The 14,513-nt window shown below is 44.1% G+C and overlaps 1 protein-coding gene across 4 annotated transcripts in view; it reads left to right on the forward strand.

The window, feature by feature from the left end:
* The window catches only part of IL17RD (interleukin 17 receptor D), an 81,728-nt gene that overhangs the window by 48,824 nt on the left and 18,391 nt on the right, over nt 1–14,513 (forward strand). For 3 of the 4 annotated variants that reach the window (XM_031663274.1, XM_031663273.1, XM_031663275.1), the window contains 4 exons: nt 2,633–2,690; nt 8,364–8,489; nt 12,865–12,983; nt 13,517–13,637. In XM_031663274.1, coding sequence (XP_031519134.1) covers nt 13,520–13,637 — 118 coding nt within the window. In that variant the 5' untranslated portion in view covers nt 2,633–2,690; nt 8,364–8,489; nt 12,865–12,983; nt 13,517–13,519. Of the gene's footprint in view, nt 1–2,632; nt 2,691–2,757; nt 2,811–8,363; nt 8,490–12,864; nt 12,984–13,516; nt 13,638–14,513 lie in introns of those variants that run through there. The other variant, XM_031663276.1, reaches the window with a different exon arrangement.

Below are 14,513 nucleotides of genomic sequence, written 5' to 3' on the forward strand. Positions count from 1 at the left end.
GCTACATCTGACAAGTAAGGTGATTGGTCGCTAGGATCCCTATGCACCAGGAAGCATGGTGTTAGATGGAATGTGTTTCCTTTTAGAAGTCCCTCCTGTACCTGGCTTCATTGGATCTTCCTCAAAACCACCTCCTAGAGGAAAGCCATGTAAATTCTTAAAAAAAAAAAAAAAAAAAAAAAAAGAAAGACAGTTGAGGAGACCCAGACCCAGTGGTGTAGAGCAGCGGTCCCCACCTTTTTTTTAGCACCAGGGACTAGTTTTGTGGAAGACAATTTTTCCATGCACTGGGGGGTCAGTAGGGAATGGTTTCGGGATCAAACTGTTCCACCTCAGACCATCAGGCATTAGATTCTCATAAGGAGCCTAGATCCCTCGCATGCACAATTCACAGTAGGGTTTGTGCTCCTATGAGAATCCAATGCTACTGCTGATGTGACAGGAGTCAGAGCTCAGGTGGTAATGCTCGCCCGCTGACTGCCTCCTGCTGTGTGGCCTGGTTCCTAACAGGCCATGGACCAGGACCAGTCCAGGGCCCGGGGGTTGGGAACCCCTAGAGTAGAGTGGTTTGCCATCGGGCATCCAGTGGAGGATGGGAGGATTGAGGTACTAATCTTGGCTTCTAGATTACAGTTTTCTTTTCCTCCCATGATGCTACTCTGCTTTCCTCTTCATTCTAGCCCAGTTATCCTTCCCCCTGTTAAGCTTCTGGAACCTGTTGTCTTACCCGTCCTTCATTCATCCTTACTCAAGGGCTGTCTTGTGGTATTTCATACACTGTACTTCCCTAACACCGGGCTCTTTCACCCTTGCTATATATACCTTGCTTTGCCATCTAAACGGCATTCTTGGAGGGCCACGGTGTGATGTGAAATTTATCTGCATGCCTAGGATATAATCTACCTACCCAGTTACTCTTCTTTGAAATAATGAACCCCATGTTAATTCATTTCATGAGATGGGGGACAGTGGCTGTTTTGTTTGCCAGCGTAGCTGGCATAACGTCTGGCTCCTAATAGATGGGGATTGAGTTTATGTCTTGGGGGCTTATAAGAGCACAGAAGAGTGTGATTTGGGGATCTTGGGCTTTGGTCTTGGGGGATTGGATTTTCTCGTTCCTGGTCTCCTACCTGGTTGTGTTACTCTGGAGTCTGCCATCTGCAGGTTGAGCAGCCTTTAGTTGTACAAACTGTGGTCTTGTCCCTAGGCAGTTATAGACACTCTTAGGATTTTAATAAGTTCACAACACTTTCCAAAGTGTTTTAGTTCAGGTGAGGAATTCTGGAATCTTGTATATGTGGGGAGAGAGGCAGAAGGAGGAAAGCTGGAGAAGGAAGGTGAGCTATGAAGAAGAGGAGCTTCAGTAGATTGTGAGCTGGTGTGCCATGTGGATTTAGGTTTTCTGTTACTTATTCCTCACCTTAGAGTAGGGGTTGGGTGGGTGTGCCCATGTGCCCCTCTCTGCCCAGTTGTGCTTTCCTAAGGCCCATGTATATCTGAATTCAGGGATACACTTTCAGTGGGTGTGCCTGGCTTCAGGATAAGCAGCGTGAACATGCCTGTGGCATATGGATGTCATGTGGTTGTGGCCAGAAACCCTGGGCTCCATCAGAAGTGTTCTCCACATTTTGTTTTGGTGTAACAATTGCCCATTAAATGCCAGGCTGCCAGCATATGGTTCCCTCCAACATCCTTCTTGTTCAGTGGAAACTTTAGCTGTGTGGCTGGAATATTTTCCCATCATTTAGCATTTCAGAATTAACATATTTTAGAGAATTCTGTGATTAATGCTGAATGGCACATTTGCAGAGTATTACAGAAACAGGTAAATTGGAGTTGGTAGATCTGTAGCTGCTCTTTCTCATGATGGGTAAGTGGTGGAAAAGGTGGGGTCAACAGGAGGATTCCGGGGCTCACTCTGTGGATGCTATAATTAAAGTGGGAAGTCTGGCACAGTTGTTAGCCCTGGTATTAAGAGTGCAGATGGCTAATGACCACATCACCAAGAATAAGAGTTAGGCCTTTTAAAGTCTTTTTTTCTTTTCTTTTCTTTTCTTTCTTTTTTTTTTTTTTATGACCCACACTATGTATTCCAAGCATAGGTATGGATGCAGTGAAGAATTTTCTCATTAAAAGTAACAACTTATTCCCACACTCATTCCCAGTCTTGAAATGAGAAACCAGTTTCCTTAGACTTGAGGAATTGCCTATCTGTTGTGGCTTAATAGAGCTTGCGGATGAGGGCGTCTGGAGTAGGCAAATTTTATGACCAATCAGTGCTCAAAGTGGATCTAACTGGAAGGGCTCCAGCTGGCAGCTCTTGGTCTCTCTCCCAATTTTACTGTTAATGAATTATTATTTAACCCCTAAACGTAGAACAGCTTGCCCCTATTGTTTTACAGAAGTGAGTGCTCATGATCCTTATGGCCTGGCAGTTAGGAATCTCCTGGGCTGGCCGGAGTTTGACAGCTGTGGGGGGCCATGAAGTGGGCAGAAAGAGTGGTGGACGATGTCCGGGGACTGGCATGACCCTGGGTCTCAGCAGTGCTGCCTGCATTTGGACTCCATGGGGATTTGTGTTGGAAGAGCAAATTGGCTTCACTCTGCATCGTGTTCTCTTGTTTTCCCACAGGGAGTGGGGCCGGCCAGCAGAAACAGTGGGCTGTACAACATCACCTTCAAATATGACAGTAAGTAACTGCCTTTATTGCCAAAGAATAGAGCCCTTTGAGTCATCTAAAGATTACATAGCCATGCTTAATCAAGGACGCTGCAGTCTTGGGGTTGAGGAATTTTCTGAACCTGTTCAGGTGTGTCAACAGCTAAAGCAGCTCAGTCTCAATTAAGCCACTCAAGTATTTGGGAGCTTGACCAGGTCAAGTGTCTTCCATAGTGTTCAGAAAAGTTGTGTAAGGAGACTTTCCCTGTGTTCCTTGGGGTTTATCTGTATGTGTTGTTAAGGACATAACTGCCAGTATGGCCCAGCAAGGAACACATAAACAAAGTTGCCCCAGTGCAGGGTGCTAGGGAATGGTCGAGAGTATGGCAAACTGAATAGCTCATGTCTAGTCTGAGGGGAGTCTTGACTCCTTAATTCCAAATATTGTGGCCATGAGGAATTCCCACTGAATGTAGCAAATTGATTTCTAAGAATAGTGGGAAATTCGTGCTTTTTGTATAAACATTTTTTAATAATGGCAGTTATTTTTTAAATTTCACACAGAATGAATCTGTGTGAAATTCACACAAGGTGAATCTGTGTGAATCTGGGTCCCAGATTGGCCAGAGGTCTACAGTCTGCAGTTGGTTGGCCATCGCTGACCAGGCCTGGGCTCCAACCCCAGTTCCCCATCTATCAGTTCTTTTATCTTTTCTTTTCTTCTTCTTTTTCTTTTTTTTTTTGTGATAGAGTCTCACTCTGTCACCCAGGCTGGAGTGTAGTGGCGTGATCTCTGCTCACTGCAACCTCCACCTCCCAGGTTCAAGCGATTCTCATGCCTCAGCGTCCTGAGCAGCTGGGATTACAAGTGCCTGCCACCACACCCAGTTATTTTATTTTTTTTTTTTTTTTGAGACAGAGTCTCGCTCTGTCACCCAGGCTGGAGTGCAGTGGCATGATCTCCGCTCACTGCAAGCTCCGCCTCCCAGGTTCATGCCATTCTCCTGCCTCAGCCTCCCGAATAGCTGGGACTACAGGTGCCCGCTACCACGCCTGGCTAATTTTTTGTATTTTTAGTAGAGATGGGGTTTCACCATGTTAGCCAGGATGGTCTCGATCTCCTGACCTTGTGATCTGCCTGCCTCGGCCTCCCAAAGTGCTGGGATTACAGGCGTGAGCCACCGTGCCCAGCCCACACACCCAGTTAGTTTTTGTATTTTTAGTAGAGACTGGGTTTTGCCATGTTAGCCAGGCTGATCTTGAACTCCTGGCCTCAAGTGATCTGCCCACCTCTGCCTCCCAAAGTGCTGGGATTACAGGTGTGAGCCACTGTGCCTTGCCCTACCTACCAGTTTTATGAGCTGTGGCTGGTGATTTGACTTCTCCAGGCTTCAGTTTTCTTTTTTAAAATAAAACTTAGTTTCCTTCTTCTAGCATCATTTTGAGTTTTAAATGAGGTGATGCTTATAACTGCTCAAGTTGGGATCTGACTGCAATGTATATTCATTAATTAATATCTATTAATATAGAAATCAGTCCAACTGGAGTTGGAATGCAACACCATTTTTTGCCCTTTCTCTCAAGAAAGGGTGACTCTGGCTGAATTGTTTTCTTTTCCTTTTTTTTTTTTTTTTTTGAGACGGAGTCTTGCTAGGCCGGAGTGCAGTGGCGCAATCTCGGCTCACTGCAACCTCTGCCTCGTGGATTCAAGCAATTCTCCTGCCTCAGCCTCCCGAGTAGCTGGGACTACAGGTGCGTGCCACCACGCCCGGCTAATTTTTGTATTTTCAGTAGAGACAAGTTTCACCATGTTGGCCAGGATGGCCTTGATCTCTTGACCTCGTGATCTGCCCGCCTCAGCCTCCCAAAGTGCTGGAATTACAGGGGTAAGCCACTGTGCCTGGCTTCTGGCTGAATTGTTTTCTGAGGGCATGGGGGGTGCTTTTTCTAAGCAGCTCCTTTCATTCATAAGAAGATAGTTGTATAGAATTGTGATCATTTTAGCTTTATGAGCCATAATTTAAGTAAAAATGACAAGAAGGAACTTGACTCATATTTAGTAACTTCTGGCATCTGATTCATCTCTTGGACAGGGTTATGAATCAATGTAAGTAAAGGGCTTAGGTTGCATTGAGGCCTCTAGAATAATCACTGCTAAAGCAGGATTGTAAAAGTTGTGGTTACAATCTAACAATTTTAAGATACAAATATGTGTGTCAGATTCACACCCACAGTTGCTGGAATGGCTATTTTAGGCTAACCAGTGAGGACTTACATGTGCAACTCAGGCAGCTCACATTGGTGGTGTATATATGTTCTGGGTAAATGTTGGGTAGATGCTAATGAAAGATTTGCACATCCATGATACTTGATTCAGCTAAGTAAAGAGGTGTAAGGGATCTTTCTTTGAGTTACAAAGTGAATTTCTAATATGTGCTCTTGGTCCTAGCAGATCTTGTATTACATTCAAGCGTTCAGAATTTTCCTGTCAGCTGCAAACAAGCATTTGTATCTCTAATTTAATATGGCATTTGTGAAGGAGGATCTCTCCGTGTAAAACTTTAAAGTATCTTGCTGTTTTCTTCATAATACCAAATATTTGGCCCACATACCTATGCCTGTCTCTTAGTCATTACTTTCTTTTTAATTCTTCAACATTTAATTAAAATTTAATTCACAGCTTATATTGACTCCTGAGACATATGAAGCTCAGTTGCATTTTGGGAAAATGTCATTTGAGCATGAAGTTTTTGTAATCAGAATCCAAAATTTTGGACTTGCTAATAATTGGATCCAGGCTGTGTAGAAAAACCTATTCCATATTTTCCATTGAAAAAGATATTTCTGTCTTCCACAAGGAAGTTCCTGTTACTGCTCAGTTGACTGGTTACTAGTCAACTGAAATAACTTGTTTGAAATAACTAAGAACCAATTACTGGGTTTTCAACAAAACTACTAAAAACCATATTTTTCTATTCCTTTGTCATTTAATGTTATACAGGAAGAAAATGTCTTGCCGTTAAGTCAAAATTAAATTTTACAAGTCTCTCTGCCTCTTTTGGCCTTGAATTCCATGTTTTTTCCTTTACATTCTTGGTATGCCCAAGTAGGTTATATTAACATTTCTTATTCTTAGACTTTATATTGGCTGGGCGCAGTGGCTCATGCCTGTAATCCCAGCACTTTGGGAGGCCAAAGCGGGTGGATCACCTGAGGTCAGGAGTTCGAAACCAACCTAACCAATAAGGTGAAACTCTGTCTCTACTAAAAATACAAAAATTAGCTGGGCATGGTGGCATGTACCTGTAGTCCCAGCTACTTAGGAGGCTGAGACAGGAGAATTGCTCAAACCCAGGAGGCGGAGGTTGCAGTGAGCTGAGATTGTGCCACTGTACTCCCGCCTGGGTGACAGAGTGAGACCGTGTCTCAAAAAAAAAAAAAATTCTTAGACTTCATATTGCATAACTACATTTACAGAAACCCAAACAGTATTAATTTTGGCATTAGGAATGAACAAAGAAAACAATGACAACTACTATTATTTGCTCTTGTTCATGCATCTTTTCAGAGCCATTTGATTCTCTTTCATTATGGACCACAATAAATCAAAATATTTGAACTTTACAAGTATGACAGGAACTTGCTTTTTTTTTTTTTTTTTTTTTAAATATTTTGGGAACCTGGTCTCAGCCAGGGTTTTTGCAGGCTGAACACCTCTGATTCAGAACTCATATTGGTGGCAATAAGCTGTGTGCTGTGATAGAAGTGGTAAGAGCTGATCTCTCATAGCTCCTCATTTGTATAGTGAGGGTGTTAAACCAGATGTTATAAATTTTTTCCTATTCTAAAATCTCTTGTTTACCCAGAGAACATAGGTTGATTGCTTTGAGAGTGAATTTTCACTAGAAGTAGAATTTGGCATTATTAACATCCTTTGAAATAAATAATACTGAAATGTAAATATAGGCCAGGCATGGTGGCTCACGCCTGTAATCTCAGCACTTTGGGAGGCTGAGGTGGGCGGATCACCTGAGGTCGGCAGTTCGAGACCAACCTGACCAACATGGAGAAACCCCGTCTCTACTAAAAATACAAAAATTAGCCGGGTGTAGTGGTGCATATCTGTAATCCCAGCTACTCGGGAGGCTGAGGCAGGAGAATCGCTTGAACCCAGGAGGCAGAGGTTGCCATGAGCCGAGATTGCGCCATTGCACTCTAGCCTGGGCAACAAGAGTGAAACTCCATCTCAAAAAAGAAAAAAGGAAATATAAATATGACTGTTTTTGAAGCTGATGGAGTTGAGTGGAGGGAGTGTGCCTAATGTAGTCAGGCAATAACACAGAATACAGGCAGCATGAAGGATGGAGTTTTACAAGTGTGGGGGTGCGTTTTTGTGTATGTATGCTGTGCTTTAATACATTTAAAAGGAGGAATATTATGTGCATGTTAAAACAAGGCTTGGAAGGGTATTCATTAGAATGTTCATTGCACCTCTGTGGTAAGAGGTTATGAATGCCTTTTATATTTTTCTTATAGTCTTTTGTGGTTTGAAAATGTCTGCAATGAACATTTTTAGTCATAAAAATGAGAAATGTGCAGTAACATCTACAGGGAGAAAAAGGGACACTCACAGAGCTTCTTACAAAGTCCCCTGGAATGCTTTACCCCAAAGAGAAACACCCGGGCTTCAGAGGGGTAATGGACAGGTTTGGATGTTTGATGGAACTGATGATCTTTTGCAGGAGATATAAGAGAGGGTGTTCAAGTTTGATCATTGAGAAAGAAATGGGGATGAGGCAGCATAAGAATTATGAGTGGTGTCTGCTGGGGATGGTGAATGGTTCTCCCTGCAAGAGTGGTCAGAACAGCTCATGGCCATTCTCTGAAGTTACAGCCTGATTCTGGCCGGAAGCTTTTGGCAGCTTTTTAGGAAACTTGCAGATTTTGAAGGTGTATTTAGCAAGACCAGGTGGTACAGCTGCTATGGCTACGTTGACAGGTGGCAGTGAGTAAACTCCTCAGGCAAAATCAAAGATGGGTGTGGTTTCTGTTTTTTGAGCAATGTGAGGCTCCTTGGATTTTCTGGGGGTTGCTGGTGTCTTTGATGACACATGGTGTCTAAGAACAAAAATTTTACCTTTGACCAATGCTGGTTAACATCCTTATCACTTCGTCACTGAGTTAGTACCCTGTGCTAACTGAGTTAACAGTCTTGTTGAGAATCACTCCCATATGAATTCACATCTGAGTGTTAGTTCCTTTCCTCCAATCATCTGGCCCTCCAGGTTTTTTCTAAAAACAAACAATGCCCAAGTTATTTAGCGATTGTTTTGTTTCATATCACTCCTTAATGCTGAAAATTGGTTGAATTGATGTAAATAATTACTGATTTAGGTTTTAAAAAAGTTAATGCCAGATACACACACAGACTCCATACTGTATAAGATCCTCCCAACACCGCCCTGGAATTTAACATGGCATGAGTGGGTGGTGGTGGTGGTGCTACAAATCATCCCTCTGTAGCATCTTACAGTTCTCCAAGCAGTAGTCAACCTCTGATGTCTTATTTGGGCTTTTGAGGCACACATCTTTAACAGAATGGATTTGGCCACCTTCAGACATGCCCTGTTTATTTTGATAAGATGAACCTGAAAATAAAAATGAAATTTTAAATGTAACTGTTCTCATTCTCCCCACTCTCTAGATTGTACCACCTACTTGAATCCAGTGGGGAAGCATGTGATTGCTGACGCCCAGAATATCACCATCAGCCAGTATGCTTGCCATGACCAAGTGGCAGTCACCATTCTTTGGTCCCCAGGGGCCCTTGGTGAGTGGTTAAAAATCGAGTGTATGGTGGTAACCTGGGTGCATAGGGCCCAGTGCAAAGGTCCCACGTGATGGTCTCCAGGAACCAGGCAGGTCTGGATGTGAGTGAGGCTTACGTTGGATTGGGCACAGATACACTTTGTACTTTGTTGCATATATTTGCTGGGCGTACACATGGCTTAAGACTGTGCACTATGGTCTTTTGTTTCTTCTACTGTTATTGTTATTCACATGCGCTTGAAAAGTAATATTGTGTGAGTAATAAATGGCACTGACGTCTTGGCCTCTGTCTCAGCCCTAGTCAGGGGTGGGAGGGCAGCAGTACCAAGAAAACCCATGGCTCATCCAGGGGCATAATGGCCATCCAGCATTAGCAGTTTCTGTGAACACAGAGACATGCCAGCTCAGCATTGGCACATATTGTGATTTTTCAGGAAAATCCCAGTGTTCATGAAAAACAATGAAATCAATGAATTTTTAAATGTTGGCAACAAATTTAATTTCTATTTTTTTTCAGAGACGGAGTTTCGCTCTTTCACCCAGGCTGGAGTTCAATGGCGCAATCTCGGTTCACTGCAACTTCCGCTTCCCGGTTTCAAGCAATTCTCCTGCCTCAGCCACCCAAGTAGCTGGGATTATAGGTGCCTGCCACCACACCCAGCTAATTTTTGTGTTTTTAGTAGAGATAGGGTTTTACCATGTTGGCCAGGCTGGTCTCAAACTCCTCATGATCCGCCCACCCCGGCCTCCCAAAGTGCTGGGATTACAGGCGTAAGCCACCGTGCCCAGCTTGAATTTTTATTTAAACTGTGTGAGACAAAAAAACAAAATGGAAAAGAACAACAAAAAACAGACCAAGCATGGTGACTCACACCTGTAATCTCATCACTTTGGGAGGCCGAGACGGTAGCATCATTTGAGGCCAGGAGTTCGAGACTAGCCTGGGCAACAAAGTGAAACCCCCATTTCTACTGGAAGATTAAAAATTTATCCGGGCATGGTGGCACAAGTGTGTAGTCTTAGCTACTTGGAAGGCTGAGGCAAGAGGACCACTTGAGCCCAGGGTTTGATGCTACAGTTAGCTATGATTGTCGTGCCACTGCGCTCCAGCCTGAGCTACAGAAAGAGACCTGGTCTCTTTATAAAACAAAACAGGTTGGGTGTGGTGTCTCATGCCTGTAATTCCAGCACTTAGGGAGGCGGAGGCAGATGGATCACCTGAGGTCAAGAGTTTGAGACCAGCCTGACCAACATGGTGAAACCCCGTCTCCTCTAAAAATACAAAATTAGCTGGGCGTGGTGTCACATGCCTGTAATCCCAGCTACTTGGGGGGCTGAGGCAGGAGAATTGCTTGAACCCACAAGGCAGAGGTTGCAGTGAGCCGAGATTGCACCATTGCGCTCCAGCCTGGGCAACAAGAGTGAAACTCTGTCTCAAAAATAAATAAATAAATAAAAAACAAAAGAAAAAACTAAAAGAAAAAAGCAAACCGGTATTATATGGCTAGATTCGGGTTGGGGCTAAATCTGCTTGTCCTCTTGAATGAATTGAAGATACATAGGAAAGAACGGGTTAGCCAAGTGTGAGATGTAGGAAGGGGACCATTTGTTCAGACGGGCCTGGGTTTGAACCTCCAGAATTGATCTTTCACATGAGGCATTGAACCTCACTGAGCCCCAGCTTCCCCATCTGTAGAAGGGAGATGAGAACTGCCTCATGGTTAGAGACACACATGGTACATTTTCAGAGAGTTCTCAAAGAATAGTGGCTGCTATTACCATGATCAGAACCTGGTTCTTGGGACTGCCGCTTTGACACTGCTACCTGATCTTACAAGTTTGTGAAAACCTGGCCAAGGGAGAAGTAAAATAAAGTCTGAATTTCTTAATCTGAGCAGGAAAAATCTCAGAAGAACCAGATTGCAGGAGAGGGAGGATTAAGCAGACCCATGGGCCGAACCACTTCTCCACATCAGTACTTCTGGGTTTTAACCCACTGGGGTTTCCAAAAATAATATTATCTTAACATTTAAAGATTAAAAACATTTTCTGTAGATAAAAAGGAAGTAGTCATTCCATGTAAGGCTTAAATGGTTAAGGAGTTGGACTGATGAATTGCAGGCCCCCTAGTTAGAATGAAAGTAAGAGATGTGAGCTGGTGGCAGGAAAACTGACATGGACCAGTGGGGGCAGAAGTCTGTGCTTTTCCTGGATGCTGATTTATGGGTGGGGGTGGCTGGAGAGTTTCTGTTAGGTTCTATCAAGGACACTTCTTGGAAGGTAGAAAAGCATGTGAGTTAAGAGCACTGGCTGAGAGCCAGACACTTCCTGGGTTCAAATCTCACCTCTGCCATTTTATTCCTGTGTGACCCTGGGCAAGCCAGTTAGCTACTATAAACCTGTTTCCTCATCTGTAAAATGGGGATAATAACACCTTCCTCCTATGGTTGTTGGGAGGATTTGATGAGTTTAAATGATGGAAGAGAGAGCAAATAAGTTCTTTCTTGGGAAGCTCCTCTATAAAATTGCTAATCATTACATAACTACAAGGTGTTAATAGTACTGTAATGTGTCACAGTGATAAAGGAATTACGTTCACTGCCTCTTCCTCAGCCTTGGAACCTTGGCATAGTGGTTTTTAGGCCAATATTTTAAAAATAAGAACAAGAACCACCCCTTGCCACCCTAACTGATGAATTTTTTTTTTTTTTTTTTTCGAGATGGAGTCTTGCTCTGTCACCCAGGTTGGAGTGCTGTGGCGCGATCTTGGCTCACTGCAAGCTCTGGGTTCATGCCATTCTCCTGCCTCAGCCTCCTGAGTAGCTGGGACTACAGGTGCCCACCACCGTGCCTGGCTAATTTTTTTTTTGTATTTTTAGTAGAGACAGGGTTTCACTGTGGTCTCGATCTCCTGACCTCGTGATCCGCCCGCCTTGGCCTCCCAAAGTACTGGGATTACAGGCGTGAGCCACTGCGCCTGGCCCCAGCTGATGAATTTTTATGTAATTGTGAGATGTATGGCTGTTAATAGTATTAATCACCTGGATTTTGTTAAATAGTCATTCTGGTAATGTTGTGTAAATTAAATCTTAGTATTAATACTGAGGATTTGTTTTACAAAGTTTTTTTGGATCTCAAAAGGCAAGTCCTGTGAGATCTAAAATAGTCGTTGGTCTAATGACCTTGTCATCACCTTATCTGAATCTCTGGTGGTTGCTCAGCTGGCTTTCACCCCCACAGGAAGCTTTGTAATTGAGATACAACATGGCAGAGTCCATACCTGTGCACAGTAATGCTCTGAAACCCTAAAGTGTGAAGCTCTAATTGTTGCTCCTGCTCCTCTGCCCTACTCACCAAGAAATATGTATTCTTCATCAAATAATTATAGGATTGGAGAACCTATTTGAAAGAGAAAAAGATTTTCCTGACCTTTGTCATCAATAAATTTCCCACCTGGTTAATTGCATCCTGTGTAATTACTTTTGTCCTGGGAGGGGAAGGGTTGAAAATGTTCAGAAAGAATGTGAAATCGATATCTCGCCATTGCGGCAGGCTTTGGGGCTCTCCAGCTGCAGTTGGACCACTTCAGTCTCCGTGGGATACACAGCCCTGGTGCTGGCGCTTGTGGCCATCAGCGCTTAATCCTTTTGAAAGCATCTAGTCGGACGTGCAGTGGGGGGAGCTCAGGTGGCAGGAGGCTGGGCTGGTGCCTTTCAGTGGCGCTGTGGGTGTCTCGGGGCCTCGGAGGCTGTATGAAGAGCACACACTGGGCAACCCTTGGGTGTCTGCCTTTCAGGCATGATTAGAGCAAGAACCGCTTTGTAAATCACACAGGCATTCCCCTAAGCTATTTAATCTCAAGCCTCAGAACCCCTTGGGTGCAGACACAATTTGTTGGGAATTTTGTATGTTGCTCAGTGAGATGTGCCAAAAAATATAGAGCTAAAACTTAAAGTGGAAACATGATTTGGAGGGATTCCCTAGTCAACACTGGGAATTATCATCAGTCGAATGTATTCTGTGTGATGACCTAGAAATCATATATTCTACTTCAGACTTTTTATGACCAATTGTAACTGGAGTCTAAATATTTGAACCCTAATGCCATAGAGGCAATGAGCATTTATGAAATAGCTGGCTGGATTAGGGTGTCCAGCCATTAATTAGTAATGGTGGGATGGAGAAAATCACCTGGTCTTTACCAGAGGAATGCAGGGGGTATGTTTTTTCCATTCTATAGACTCAGATACCCTGGCCAGAGTTAGGATTCCTTTAACTCTAGTGTGTAGGTAGAGAAGATGGTAATCTTGGAGGAAGAAGAGTGTATTCAGAAGTAATTAGGTTTACTATTAATACAAGCATTCTGCTTTGCTTAGGCATCGAATTCCTGAAAGGATTTCGGGTAATACTGGAGGAGCTGAAGTCAGAGGGAAGACAGTGCCAACAACTGATTCTAAAGGATCCGAAGCAGCTCAACAGTAGCTTCAAAAGAACTGTAAGTCATGCTGGGGAATGTGCTCCTGAAGACATGCCATTGTTCCAGGGTCCTGAATAGCGTATTCAAAGTCTGAAATTGGAGAAGGAGGGGCTATGGGGTCCACCCCACCCGCCGAGGTGGGCAAGAATGGTACAGCAGCACCTTAAGCCTGCTCCACGCTCCCAGGGAAACTTCAGCACCTCCCTGTGTAAACACGTCTCTCGGGTTACTGCTGGAGCAGCGATCCTGGAAGGTGTCTTTGTGCCCCAAAGAGTGTATGTGGGCTCACCCTGCCCCCCAACTTTGAGGTTCAGTATTAACAAGCCATGGGTTCTTTGCCAAAAAACAGACTGCATTGTCCATCTTCATGGTTAAGCGATCTAAACCTCAAGTTGGTCCAGAAACTAGACCTGACTTCCTGCCTCCCTGGAACATGTCCTGCAGATCTGGAGTTGTGTCTGGGTGGCAGTTGGGGTAGGAGCGAAGACCTTATGTAGGTGGAGGGGTGGGTAATTTCTCCATGATGTCACTGTGTTTTTGTTCCCTTTTAGGGAATGGAATCTCAACCTTTCCTGAATATGAAATTTGAAACAGATTATTTCGTAAAGGTTGTCCCTTTTCCTTCCATTAAAAACGAAAGCAATTACCACCCTTTCTTCTTCAGAACCCGAGGTGAGTATGGCCTTTCCTGCCTGGTTCCCATGAGAAGACTTTTCTCCTGCTTTTGATGATTTTTCTATAGAAATGTGTTCAAGAACATGCCAAGGGCCAGGCGCGGTGGCTCACACCTGTAATCCCAGCACTTTGGGAGGCCGAGGCAGGCGGATCACAAGGTCAGGAGTTCGAGACCAGCCTGGCCAACATGGTGAAACCCTGTCTCTACTAAAAATACAAAAATTAGCCAGGTATGGTGGCGGGCACCTGTAATCCTAGCTACTCGGGAGGCTGAGGCAGGAGCATTGCTTGAACCCGGGAGGCAGAGGTTTCAGTGGGCCAAGATTGGGCCACTGCACTCCAGCCTGAGTGACAGAGCGAGATTCTGTCTTGGGGGGAAACAAACAAACAAACAAAAAACATGCCAAATACTAGTATGAAGCAAGCATGGCAGGGAGAAAAGCATCCAGAAAAGTACTTTTTAGAATTAAGGTTAGGTACAGACACTGTTCATCTAACCAGATATACCCACTCCTGGCTTATTGTAGAACAGACCTGACAGTTGATATTTTTGAGGATGTTGTGACCATCACTAAGACAGTCTGCATTACCTATGCTCTCAGCTATTTGGGAGGCTGAGGCAGGAGGACTGCTTGAGCCCATGAGTTTGAGACCAGCCTAGGCAACATAGCAAGACCCCATTTCTAATTAAAAAAGACAGCCGGCAGGCGCAGTGGCTCATGCCTGTAATCCCAACACTTTAGGAGGCCGAGGTGGGTGAATCACCTGAGGTCAGTAGTTCGAGACTAGCCTGAAAAATATGGTGAAACCCTGTCTCTACTAAAAATACAAAAATTAGCTGGGCGTCATGGTGTGCACCTGTAGTCCCGGCTA

This window comes from Papio anubis, chromosome 2 (assembly GCF_008728515.1).
Source record: "Papio anubis isolate 15944 chromosome 2, Panubis1.0, whole genome shotgun sequence".
NCBI classification, from domain to species: Eukaryota; Metazoa; Chordata; class Mammalia; order Primates; family Cercopithecidae; genus Papio; species Papio anubis.